Raw genomic sequence first — 13,610 nt, forward strand, 5'->3', positions numbered from 1 at the left:
CATTTCACTTTACATTGTTAAGTAATCTTTCTTTATCACTAACCCTTGGGCTCAGCCAGGAAATATTGTTGTGCCATGCTTTTTTTCCACACCTCTTTCCACTTCTTCTTTGCTAGCCTTCTCCAGTCAGTAACTCTGTGGCTAACCTCCTTCTGCTTCACCTCCTGGTGCCAGTCATGGCTTAGAAGCCTCTTGCCTTCCGCCAGTGGTGTTTGAGGGAAATATTGGCATCGCTTTGACATAAGCCTTCTCCCACGAGTGATTTCCTCCCTTTCCTTTGTCAACAGAAGAATGGTTTATTATTGCCAGTTTTGGCCTCCTCAGTGCCCTTACACTCTGCTACATGATCATCAAAGCCACAGCTAGCTTGAATGCTAATGAGTAAGTAAATATTCAGATGTTTCTTTATATTTCTGTGGGTGTGTGTCATGGACAACATTGGGAACAAATACCAAGAGAATAGAGAAGGGGGAAAATGCAGTTTTCAAAGAATCAAATGCCTTTTCTGCTTTTCTCAAATGTAAGCCTCTCTGTTAACAGTAGGTTCCAGGGTAACATCTGAAGTCCCTCTTAATTTATATTTAGCTGGATTGTCTGAGGAAATCTCCTTGCTAAATGGAGACATGGAATGGGGAAAAGAAAGAATATTTATGTTCAGTTTTTGATCAATGGTCTAGGTAAACATTACATTTCTGCCATTAAATCCCCATGTTCAAAATTCGCCTGGCAGAGCCAAAAATTATTACCATCAGTTGCCTTTGACAGTTTTCACCTCATCTTCGTAGTCAAATTTCGTATTAAAAAAAAAAAAATCTGTATTCCTAGTTGGCACACTTTCAGCTAAGAAAAAAGGTATTTAAATAGAAAACTACCTTTTTGCTCTTAGGAGAGGGAGAGATGAAAGCAATGAATACACTACTGTTTCTAATCTCAAGTGAAGAGAGCAGACCAGTCTTCTGACCTCTCATTTGAGTATGCTTAAGAATTGCAGTCAAAAGAGTGCTTAAAGACATCCACACTTCTTAATTTTTATACACACCCCCAATGCCTCCCTTCAGACAGGCTGGACAAGAAATGACTCTAGCACGTGACTTTCAATCTTTTTTTACAGTTCTGTGTGTGGGCAAGTATAAATTTGTTCTACAGATATATTAACTAGGTACATCTAGCTATTTTCATTTAGGTGTACGGAACATCTGGGCTCAGGATACATATTTCATCATAATTTATTTATTTGGGAAGGGAAAGTGTCAACATCTTTCTTTGTCTCTGAACATCTTGATGCAGCTGAGTTTCTATTAATGTGTTGATCTCTTACCAAAGTGGGGTGAGATTCAAAGCCAGTCTCCTGTGCAGCCTGGAAATGTAGCTTTATAAACATAATTTCCTTTTTTTTTTTTTTTGAGATAAGAGAAAGAATTGCTTTTTTTACTTGCTGTTTGGAAAGTATAAGGTGTCCTCGATAAGATGGAAACATGTCTAATAGTCTCCAGTGTAAAATTCTAGACAGTCTCAAGCTAATCTTCTTCAGGAGGGGCTATAATAAGTTCTTAGAGGTTTTGGTCATCAGGGACCTTTGATTACCACTAATTTGCAAATCTTCCTTTCCTCTTTTTAGATGCTAATTCAAAAAGGGCTTAATGAAGAATAGTTTTAGAATGTCAAATAGCCCTATCAAGTCTCCTGATTTTTTTTTTTTTCCCCCTTTGTCAAAATCTTGAAATTGCAACTATCAGTCAGCAACTTGGCAACATAGCTGTAGCTGAACACAGTTAATCTGCACTGAAAAATAGCTTGGGAAAGCATGGAGCAAGATGAGTTGTGAAACGGGAATGTCTGCATTTCTGGGCATTTCCACATCATTAGGAAGAAGACAAAGGAACTGTAGCCCACGTAGTATCATCCAGATGTGGGCACTGATAGCAGTTGCATTTCTGCCTTGCCTTGCAACTCTTCTTTTTGTTGTCTTTTGCTCAGTCGGATCTGGGTCTATTTTTACTGAAAGGGGAAGCTTCTTCACATTGGCAGAGTTAGGGCCTCCAGCAAAGTGTTTTCACAGTGATGTTCCCTTAGTACAAACAAAGGGCGTGCTGATGTAAGGAGAGCTCCTTTCCCCAGTGATAGGAATGAAAATGCAGGCATATACGAGCGTACGCTTTGAGGCAGACTTAAGAAAACTAGCAACCGCAGAAACCAGAGCTGTCAAAAATCACTTATTAGGTAACTGAGGTACCTAGCTGTAGCCTTGAACCTCAACAGCTTTTCAACCGAATCCTTTGGGATCTAAGCAGCCTCCACAAGTGCTGCTAGGTTCAACTACTCATTTTAGACAGTTTAAAATGTGTATGTATGACACTAATTCTTAGATTTATTGTTTCATTGACACCTTATGTTCCCCAGTGCCAGACAAAGCATTTCCTGTGCTGAGTATCATGCCAAATATATGGCAGCTCCCTCTCACTGCAATTTCCATTAAATGTCATAACAGCATATCTGCTTTTTGTGCTGTTCTCCATATAAAAAGCAGTGCTGGCATACCCTACATTTGCTATGGTAGCGTTTCAAGAGGAAGCTTATCAGAAAACAACAGTAGCAAGAATGAGGCCACGTAATATGCTGATGCAAGTAAAACGTGCCAAATATTCTGCATTAAAACTTGCCAAAAAACATGTCCTGATCCTTTTTGTTCTGTGTTCATCTTAAACATACTTACTTAGAGCAATAGTTCCAGTTGTGTGTATATATATGTTTGTGCGTATGTATATATACACACATATGCACTTTTAAATCGTTCCTGATAAGAGTAAACATTGTCTAAGTGATAAGAAAGTAAGGAACCAGCTGCTTTCTCTTGGTCTCATAATATTCATGCACCGTTACTATTAAATTATTTAGGTAGTGATTTAAAGGAACAGAAGCAGCACATTTTGCCTTGCTTCTTAGGGAAGGGTCAGAAATTACTGTATAACTGTGTTTTAAAGTCCAAAAAGCCCAGATGTTGGATAGCACCACTTAGAGAAAGTTTTCAGTAGCAGATGGAGTTTCCTCAAAAGTTTAGAAGTGCTCAAACCTCTGGCTGTCCTGTCTGTTTTATTGGTCCTGTAAGAGTGATGTAAGGAGTACAGACCTCTTCTAATGCTCTGGCCTTGTATAATTAGTCATTTCTCACTAACTTACTTTTACAGGATTTTTGGTTTTTTTAGTATTGGCAGTATTAACTTTAATATAAATATTTTGTTCCTTTTTTTTCCTGCCCCACAGAGCAGAATGGTATTGAAGAAACGCTTTCCGGCCAATTGCCTTGGAGAGAGACACCTATTTTTATGCATCATTTATCGATCATGCAGCACAAGCAATTATTTAGTACATTCTATTTTTTCATAAAATTTGCTGATGCCAAAGCTTTGTATTAAGCAAAACGTGAAGAAATAAAAAATACTTTAATTATGAAATCTTACTCTGTGAGAATTTTATTTTTCTTGGACTTTCTGTGTTAGTACTTAAGTCGGACAGCCTTTTGTATATTTTATAAGGTGCTTTATTTCCTTTGAACGATTTCATCTTTGCAGATCTGTACTCTTCTCCTTTCATTTTGGGACACATAAGCTAACAAGTGGAAATCTCACGCAGTGCCATTCTTATGATGCCACCCAGCACTGGAATGACTAACAAGAGTATTATTAGCAATCGCTCCATACCAACTCATTAAGGAAAAAAGCTGGGCCAAGCATTCTAGTGTGTAATGGGCTTACCTTGGCTCCAGCTGAGAATTAATTTGAAATAAGAACATTTTCTCCAGTTCTCCTGTAACACTCCTGTGTCACACTGGGAGGATTGCAGTATGATTTTTGTCTTCAGGTCAGGCATTGCTGAAGGTTTGCAACACTGTTTTCTCGACATACAAATCATAAACCTTTTCTGTCTTTTGCTGTCACCCCACCCTTCTTTCTGATGAAAGTGAAGCTTCTCTAAACCACTTCTTCCTAATACGAAGTGAAAAGGTAGCGTTTTCCCCCACTGTCATCTGTGAAGCCTCCTTTCATGTTAGTGACAGGAGTTAGTTTTTGTTCAAATTCTGATCATGAAAGATTGATAATGGTCTTTACTGTAATGTAGAAACTCTATGCAAACATGTCCCTTCTTGCCATGGCTTTTTTACTGGTGAGGAGGCAGAGGGAAAACATCTCCCATCACTGTCCTCACTCAGGCTGTTTCACGCAAGTTTACTTATGCAAGTGGTGTATGAGTAGTTTCACAACAGTCAGTTAAAACATGCGGATCTGATTTGCAGCCAAATGCTAATGCTTGAGTTAATGAGATGGGTAGATGAAGGTAACAAATTGGTAAGGAAAATATAATTGATAGAAGTTAAAACCTATTCTGCGTTTGTTTTTGTTGTTCTCGTATCAAGATGTAGACATTTGAAACTTAATGCTTTCTAATTTAATTAAATGAACAGAGAGAACCAATTTTACGTAAGATTTAATTTTTTTATGTACTGGGTAATAGAGGATTTAATTTAATTTTATTTTTATGTATAGGCACTTTCAGAGTTCAGGAACACCGCCAGAGTTTACATTAAAATAGTTTCTTAGTTCTTATCTGTCCAGCAGGCTTCAGCTGAGAAGGCAGCTTTTATAATAAGAAATGAAGTATGTGATAGCTTCAGTTCATTTAATAGAATTATTTTTCAGTGTGTCCTTGTGAAATTTTGAAAGAAACATGAAGACAATCAATAGAGCAGTAAGTGCATTTTGAAGGACTGGAAAACCCCATTGGACTTACTCATGAAGGGGAAAAAAACCTCAAACATACTGTGTCTGAGGACTATCTCCTTGTAAAATACACTGTGTGTCAACTGAGCATTGTTGCCAAAAATGGAGGAATGTGGTTAAAGCGTGATTTAGGGTACAGGCTATGAAACAAAAGGGTGACACTTTTTTTTTTCACCCATCTCTCAACAGCAGTAGTAAAATTGGTAAGTTTGTGCTTGTCTCCTGAAACAAAAATGCTTAAGTGCTTTTTAACGCTATCAGGAGGGATGTAGAGGGACAGCCCGAACAACGTGGTGACCCAGATGTAGAAGGCACCACAAACAGTTCCAGTTCGTGTTTCTTCTACAGAACAGCAGCAGAAGGAGAAGTTGAGAGGATATTGGAAACAAAATGGTTGACGGGGCTTCTAGTGCGTTTCCCTCCACAGAGGATTTAAATAATCCAGGGCCATCTTTTTTAATCTTTCATTTGAGCCTCTAACAATTGTCTCAATAAAGTGTTAATAAAAGTACAGACAGTATCTGCTAGGTTAATTACAGGTCAGGCTAGCAATGTAAGTTTATCCTGTTAATGAAATATATATATTGAAAGATGGACTCCGCACCATCCCAGAAACTCAATTTTTTGACTCTGGATAGGCACAAGAAGGAAATTCCCAAAGTTTCTGTTGCCTACCATGCTTTAGATATCCACACATAAAAGATGAGTAATGTTACTCGCATATGCATAATCATAACAGTGAGAGGAAAGAAGAGCTGGTCCCTCTTTCCAGATGTTGCAAAGATGGCAGGACTAGGCTGACAGAAGGGTATAATAGGGTATAGTTCAAGAGGGAGTAGCAGTGCCTTGCTAAACAGCTGGCTTCGAGGAAAGGATGCTTTATGAAATAATCCTGCTCTGTTGTTTCTTAACCAAGAGGGTGTCTAAAACATTGTCTGAGAGAGGGAGTGCTCGGATCAGGTTTCCACATTAAGTAGTCATTGTGCCAGAGGAGCTGCGGAGGGATTGTAGCTTGTGGCAGAAGATGGCCATGATTAATGACTGAGGGCAGTAAAATACTTTGAGATGGAAAGGGAACACAAGGTGATACTCCTGATGAATCTGCAATGCTACAGCAATGCCATGTCTCTTATATTTTTGGCCTTGGTGGTGTGCTCACTTCTGCAGCATCCTATGTAGCTATAAAGATCAATTCCAGGGTAGTATGTTTATTTTCAGACACAATACAAGTTATCTGAAAAGCTTTTTGGAAGTATATAATGAATAGTGGCAGAGAGCACTGAAGAATTCATTTTCATATATTAAAACTGAATGCAGACTTCCCATTTGTTTTCCATACCTAAGGGATAAATCTGGATCTTTCTTGGTAAGTGCAAAATAGGAAGAACAGATTCATAAGCTGAACTTGGAACTGTGGATGTTTCTACTTGTCCTTAAACTACATTTATTCAATAAATTTATCAACTGGACTGATGCAACGTTTTTAAACAAACATAATGCAGAAAACCGCTAAAGATGAGCGTAGCTGGGTCACTGTGCCCTGCTGACTGTTCCTCTAGCCGTAAGTTGTGGGCAATGATACTGACCTGGTTATTAGAGCATGTGAGGATCGAGCGTTGAAAAGCACTGAGCAGCAGCTGGATTTTCAGCACTGGGCAGACTGCGCTGAATGGTAGAGGAGAGAGACATTTAGGAAAAGAATGGGTGATGTGTCCCAAAAGTGATATGAAAGTCAAGAGATTTGTATCTGTATGGAAACATGCAGCCTCCCTGGAAGTGGGTGGCTTAAATTTCTTTGGCCAAGAAGCGAGAAAACATCACAGTAAAGAATTTTAGAGGTGTTGGATATACAGTGCCTTTTTCCGGATTAATTGAAAATATTTGTTGTCGGATGACCTGTCTGCCTGTTGATTAAATCTCTCCCTTGAATCTACTAGAGTGGAAGTGTGGGCGCACACAGAGGAAATGACAGCCGGGGCTGTCTGCTTCCTAATCCCTTGTTTGATTTTTGTGTAATAAAAATAAAAGCAACACCGAGCTTTTAGAATCCCCTTTGTTTCGTTTCAGCATTGGCTGTTCAGTATGTAACATTTCAGCAGGTGGAGGAAAGGGAGATGAAACATCCAATATCCATGGCTTATTTCAACTGCAAGCTGAGACTCAGTCATCAAAAATTAAATGATCCTGACCCATAACACATTTCAAGAAGAACCTTGAAATCAGTTTTATCTGGTATAATTTCAAAGTAGGTTCAGGTTTTTTTGTTTAAAGACAGACTGATCAGCTGGAAGTCATAGTTCCAAGCTTATGTTCCCTAAAAACTCAACTTTTTTTTTTTTTTAAGCATTGCCCAGTTTTAGAAACCTGTAAATTTGGGAGAGCTTTCAGATCTAGAAAGTGGGTGTTCATCATCCCCTACTGACCTGCTTCTGCAAAGTGTATTCCAATACAGTACACTTCTTCCAAATACCTGGATATATGCTCCTGGCAGAATGAGCAATTCACCCCTATGCAATGTAACTACTAATTTCACTTGTTTCAGTTAACTACACAATCAAAAATAAATTAATTTGCTTATGAGAACTTCCCCTTCTCAGTGCAAATGGTGGAGTGAGCGTGTGTACTGGCTTTTGGTGATAAAAGGGAGGTTTAGAGGAGGTTTAGGAAACCGGCAGCAGATAGGTTGGCCAGCTGCAGTTTGCTGCTGTTCTTAACAAGGATTTGACCTGGGCACATAATTGCTGTGCAGCCCCGGCCAGAGTTTGCTGCAAATCAGGATGGCAGCTTGCTTGCAAAATGAGTTTGCATGGAGCCCGTCTACAGTGTCCCTGACTCTTCCATCCAGTGCTGTTATGAGGCCTCTGCTTTGATAAGTGCAAAATTCATTTTTGTTTCTGCTCTTTCAACAATTCTACGCATTTGATTGTAACTCTAGCTTTTTCTTTTTAATCCTAACAAGGACTTCTTTTTTTTCTTTTCCGAGTCTGTCTTTTGGGTGAGTGGGGAAGGAGAAAAGGTGTTTTGGACAGTAGCAGCTGAATTCTTCTTCCTTCATATCTTTTGTAAGCTCTATTTCAGAAGGTCATAGGCTGGACTCAAAATTTGGCAAAGAAAGGAGGATTTAAGCACCTAAATTCTGCCAGGGCTAAAACTGCAATCCCCCAAGTGCCTTGCTCCACTGATGCCTGAAACTGGAGGCACCTTGGTTTGCTGAGTGCCTTCCTGATGAACTTGGAAGCTTTTCAGTTGCCTCCAATTTGGCTCGTGAGGCTGCCTGGTGTATTGTAATCTAAGCAGCCTTGCTCCCAGCTAATCCCCCCCTGGGATCGAGAAACCGAGTAATGAAATGTTTTGGCCAAGGGCCTGATCTGATAGATGCTTTCAGAGAGAACCGTTTATACAGCAGTAGGGCTGGGCTCCTTGCAAAACACATCTGTGGGTTTGGAGAGCCACGGGAACAGCAGGCCGCCGAGGAAAAAAAAATGAACTTCCATTCCCTACTCTATCAACAGCCACTTGGTGCTTGTTTTGGGTATCACCAGTGTTGGAGAAGAGGGTTGGGTCTCCTTTGGTTCTGTGTAAGGAAATACGTAGGTGCCTATTTCTAGAAGGTGACTCCGGGTGGATGGAAGTTGCTGAGCTCTGGAGGAGGTCAGGCTTTCAGCGGCATCGGTTGGACGATCCTTGGTGACCTCCTTGCTCAGCCTGCTCGTTCCTTTCGACCCCGTGCCGGAGCACTTTGTGCTGGTGCACGGCATAGGGAAGTGGGCGCCTACCAAAGGTTTCTGGGTTTCTCAAGGAAGCACGTGCCTGATTTGCAAGGCTGTAAATGAACAGCAAGCACCGAGTACGAAACTCCGGCCTGCCCCAGCCTTGCTCAGACTTGACCTGTTGTGAAAGAACCATTTGAGGTGGGATTGTTCATGCATATGGAAAGCAGTTGCTATGAACTGGCAGGGGAGCACACGAACAGAGGTGAACTATTTCATATGGCTATTACTGGTTTGTGTTAAAGGGTGGCTATTTTTTCCATGCATACTGTGTTTGTGGTCGGCAGCTGTGTATGAGGATGCTTTACTCAGTTCTTATGTTGTTCATGTGTGTTTCTAATGAGGTTTTGTTCTACCTCTTGTAGGCAGTCACTTCTTTCATCGTAACTCTCTGTCCCCTCGAAGCCTGGTCTACGAGAGCGAGTTCTCAACCATCGAGCCTGCCTTGGACATGTATGATGAGAACAAAACCTGAAAGGAATCCATGCTCCTTCCTGGCCCTTTTTCCGTTTTTTTCATTTCTCATTCCTATTGTTGTGTACTCTTTCCATGGATCTCCTTTGTCTGAAGAAGAGCTGCTTTTTCCAGAACATGAACCCGCCTTCTCAATTGCAAAGATGAAGACCAGCTGTGGTGGTTTCTGAGGGTGGCATCTTTGAGCTGACAAAGAGTTGCGCGCAAGCAAGATTGTCTGATGGAAATTGCTGAGTAACAGCATGGGGAGCTGTGTCGGTCCAGCCGCGGCGATGCAGAAGAGGTTTTACGGTGGTCCTAAGAGTTTGTGTTGTACTGCAAATGCGTCTCTTACACAGGCATCTGCTGTTTCCATTTTTTTAATTGTCCAGACGGTTGGGCAATGTCAGAAAGGGAACTGGTTGCAGAGGAGATGGCCAGTGACTGGTAAAAGCACTCGTATATCTTGGTCAATCCATAACCTTACTTCTGAAAGGGACCTTTATAAGTGCATTGAGTTTCCTACAACCCAAGTAACCCCGGACAATAGCAAGCCAGTCTGACGTTGAAGCTGCAGAGAGGGCCTGCATTTGCAGAAAGATTTCAAGGAACTTGATGCTTGGTTTTTTCTCCAATTCAATTGAAGCAGGAGAAAAACGGCCTACACAGAATATACTTTTGGTCCTTCCGTGTGCTCCAGTCAAGTGAGTCTCTTTCTATAGAGAGGACATTCACAGAACCAGCACTTGATCTACCTGAAAACCATTAGACTTTTTGAAATATGCAGGAATCTAATTAGCTTTCTTTCTCACTTAACTTTTTTTTTTTTTGGGGGGGGGGTGGTGTTAAAAAATCCACCGAATTTTTCACTGAGGTTTTTTAAAAGCCAGCATGTTGGCATTACACAGAGAAGAAAAGAGGTAAGCTTCTTATCCCGTTCTCCCGTTGAGATCTGCAACAGTTAAATAACAAACACATTCTCTAAGCCGTGCCCTTTCCCACTGACATCAATAATGGGAATGCAGAAAGCAGAAGAAGAAAGGAAAGCAGCAACCGCTTTGACACTCTGCAGGAAAAATCAATTTTTACTGGCGTGTGACAAAAGCGGTGGGGAAATGAAAATTGTTTGCAAGCTTCTGAAAGAGTAATGTAGAAATGGAGAGCAAGAGAGGAACCTCTGGAGTTAAGTCGTCCGCAGCGTTCATCAAATGAGCAGACGTGGAGGAGCGAGTGCTTCTGCTCCACCTTTTCCTAACGGACAATGCATAGCTGTTTAATGAATGTTCGGATTTTTCTCCATTGCAGTCTTAAGTTACTGTAGGTGTAGAAATGCATTTGTGTCCTTGTAATGTGAAACAAAGCTTCACCATCTGTATAGGAATCTTGAGAAATCAGTTAAGCCAAAAAGAAAGGTAAGACATACCCTGCCACGCTTTCATTTCATCCGCTTTTGCCACAAGCAGGGGAACTTCCCCTCTATTCTGTTTTTTAATTGTACAGCAGTCTGCTTGACATATATCCTTACCTGAACTGTGCTTCAGCTGTGTCTTTAACACGGATGTTTAAGAGAAAAACACAGCTCTGTAAAATGAGGAAATGATCCTCTTTGCTGAGCGTGCTTTGACTTTTGTTGCTGTGTGTCAGCTTTATTTAATCTGATAATTCAAGAGTGGGTGGTGTGAAGTGTAAGGAGGTTTTTCTCATAATACCCACATTTATATTTACCAAATGCACTTCTATTGTCATTCAGCTTACTCTAGAAATACACTTAAACCCCGGACTTCTGAGCACAATTTTAACACCCGCTTTAACACAAAGCGGAAGCGAAGGTCGCAGAAAATGCTAGCCGGTGGCTTGAGCGGGTCGTGGTCAGCATCCTTCCTCTCCTTGCGGATGTGCAAAGGGGGTCAGCTCCCAACAGCACCGGCGAGCCCGGGCAGAGCTCCCAAAGCCAGCCTGGCTGAGCTGCGCTCAGGCCTGTACAGGGCTCGGGGGTGGCAGAAGGGCTGATTGAGCAACCCCTGTTTTCGCAATTACATCTGCGAGATCACAGCAGGCAGACATGTGAGAGCGGGAAACTTCCGAAAGCAAACGCCTGAGAGAACAGTCACCATCTCTGAAGGATGTTACAGGGCTTGTTTTTATCTGTGGCGGGCAGTCAGGTTACAATAAACCGACAAACACCTGGGTGTTCGTGGTTAAATACAAAAGCGCCTGGGTGTTTCCAACAAGCACGCGACAGCCTACCCTGTGCTGCAAGCCCCAGCCACCGGCACCACAGCGAAAGCGCGAGCTCGGTGCAGAGCCCTGCCAGCGCGGTTTTGGGTAGGAGAGCCCGTTGTAGCACTGTGTGGGGCGCGGATGCTCCGGGCAAATCCTTCTTGTAGGGGCTGCCTCAGCCCGACGCAGGGATTTGCCCCAAGGCCACTGGGAACGTCACCGGGGCACGGTTTCGGCACGAAAACAAAACTGACAGTTTCTCAGCTCCAGCTGAGACTGTTTGCACCAGCTGTGTACCAGAGTATACAGAAAAGCTCAGAAATGAATGGAAATTAAAAGAAACATTAGAAAGTACAAAGTCCCCAAAGACAAAATAATAAATAATGTCACTTATATTTTGTTAAATCTCCTTATTTCTAACCTAACATCTTTGTTTCAATGGCGGGGAGGGAAGGTTTGCCTCTGATTGTGGAGATCAGGGTCTGACATAGTGATATAAAAATGGATTAATGCTGTAGCATCTTGGATAAGGGAGCTGACAATTATAATTGATGTCCTGGATTTGGAAAATCTTGCAACGCTGGAAAAATTAAGAGCTAGTTCAAACAATTGATCCTTACTTGCGTGCTGGGACGTGCCGTAGCAGGCGTTCTTCTACTTAGTCATATTTAGGATGGGGAGGAGGCAGCACAGCAACATGGGTGATTTTTATGGGCTGTGCTGGTAAGTTTGAGGTTTTCCTTTTAATGTTAATCAGTATATAAAAAAGCTTGATAAGCATCGTTGTTCTTGTTCTGCTGCAGTGGTGCTGCGTATGGTTGAGTCATTTCATAGAAGTAAAATATACTGCAATCTACCAAGAACTGTAAGTGCCAGTAACTTGGAAAATAATTTTTAAGGTTAAAAAAAAGTGCTTTTTAACAGAAAACATTAATTTTATGACTTCTACATCTAAAAAAAGCTTTTATCTCCAAGTGTTTCCCTAAACTATTTAAACCCTAGTAGTCCACCTTCTCTTTCCCCACCCCAAATCTCCTGTTCTATGAAAGTTTTGCATGTTCCCATAAGACATTTGTAAAATCAAGGTTTGCTTGTGTTCTTAGAGGATAATTGCCAGTAAAAAAACCAGACTGTAAGTGTGCTTTTTACCTATAATACTAACATTAAGTATTAAATTTGAAGCATGTTAAAATTTACTTAACGACACTCACGATTACTCCCTCCACTGAACTCATGTGTTGGTATCTGTTTGCACTGTCCCCTTGCTGCTAGGATGCTTGCCTTGGCACCTGAGGATGCTATAGGAATAGCCAGATACCCTACATAAGCCAAAGAAAGACCAAAAGTGGTTAAATAAGTGTGTTTAGGACTATATTATGAGACTTTTACACATCTTCTGTTTTCTTTAAACACGGTCATGTAAAACAGTGCAAAGGCTTGGGAGAACCAAGAGCTTTACCAGCTACTGAAAAGCAGAGGGAGGTCTGCAGGAGGCAAGGGACATGCTGAGGCTCCAGGACTCATTTAGTCCAGTTTAGGTTTGAGATAATGCCACAGTCATAGGTCATGAGCTGAAGGATGAAGGCACCAGGGCTGAGCTGAAGTTCAGGCAGCTCTGCAGCCTAATTACTGGGGAGTGAGTTGACTTAATTGTTAAAAATGTGTATTTTTTTGCTTAGCTAATAGTCATCTGGTTTTTACAACAAAGAAGGTAGCACGGCACTGCACACGCCAAGGCATGGCGGGGCAAACACGAGAGCCGCAGGGCTGCTGCCGGCCCTGTGGGGTGGGGAGAGAAGGGCAGGAGGGCTCAGGGCAGGGACACCAGGAAACACCTTGAACTTCACAGGCAAAGCTTTTGCTCCTTTTTCACCCCGTGTTACACGTCCATATGTGACCTAATTTTCCAGCCTGAGCCGTGCAGAAGTGTGCGTGATGTGCTGTGACAGCTTGCATATGTGTTGTTATATTTAAAGATATCTTCACTTTTTTCCCTTCCTTGCTAGACTTGCTGCACTGCAGGGTACTGCCGTAAGGGCAGCCTGTGCTCCGGCACGCTGGGTGGAAACCGCTCAGTAGGGGAGGGCATGAGAGAGGGAAAGATGCTCCAATTAACCAGACTGGGGGGAAATCAGGAGAAAGGTAGACTGTACTTTTGCAGGTTGGTGCTTATTTCTACTTTGTTTCCAATGTCTTTGAAATAATCAAGAGAAAAGGTGGTACACCCCCACACCCCTTCCTTGTGGGATGCAGTGACGAGAGCGGGGCTCTGGATGGGATTTTGCTCCCGGCGTGGGGCCGTGGTGCTGCGTAACCCCCGATTGGTGATGTCCTGACCTGTTGGCCAAAACTCTGACCTCGCACGGGCCCACCAGGTTTCCCTGGTGCTTGT

General features: G+C 42.0%; 1 protein-coding gene across 1 annotated transcript in view; it reads left to right on the top strand.

Moving 5' to 3' along the window:
- Nucleotides 1-9,023, top strand: part of RNF130 (ring finger protein 130) — a 51,039-nt gene extending 42,016 nt beyond the window's left edge. Inside the window, exons 9-10 of the mRNA XM_009322753.1 lie at nt 288-381; nt 8,911-9,023. Of these exons, the coding sequence (XP_009321028.1) occupies nt 288-381; nt 8,911-8,932 (116 nt within the window). The 3' untranslated portion in view covers nt 8,933-9,023. The remainder of the gene's footprint in view (nt 1-287; nt 382-8,910) is intronic.
- The last annotated feature ends 4,587 nt before the right edge of the window (nt 9,024-13,610 follow it).

The sequence above is a fragment of the Pygoscelis adeliae genome, unplaced genomic scaffold (assembly GCF_000699105.1).
Source record: "Pygoscelis adeliae isolate BGI_AS28 unplaced genomic scaffold, ASM69910v1 Scaffold34, whole genome shotgun sequence".
Classification (NCBI taxonomy): domain Eukaryota; kingdom Metazoa; phylum Chordata; class Aves; order Sphenisciformes; family Spheniscidae; genus Pygoscelis; species Pygoscelis adeliae.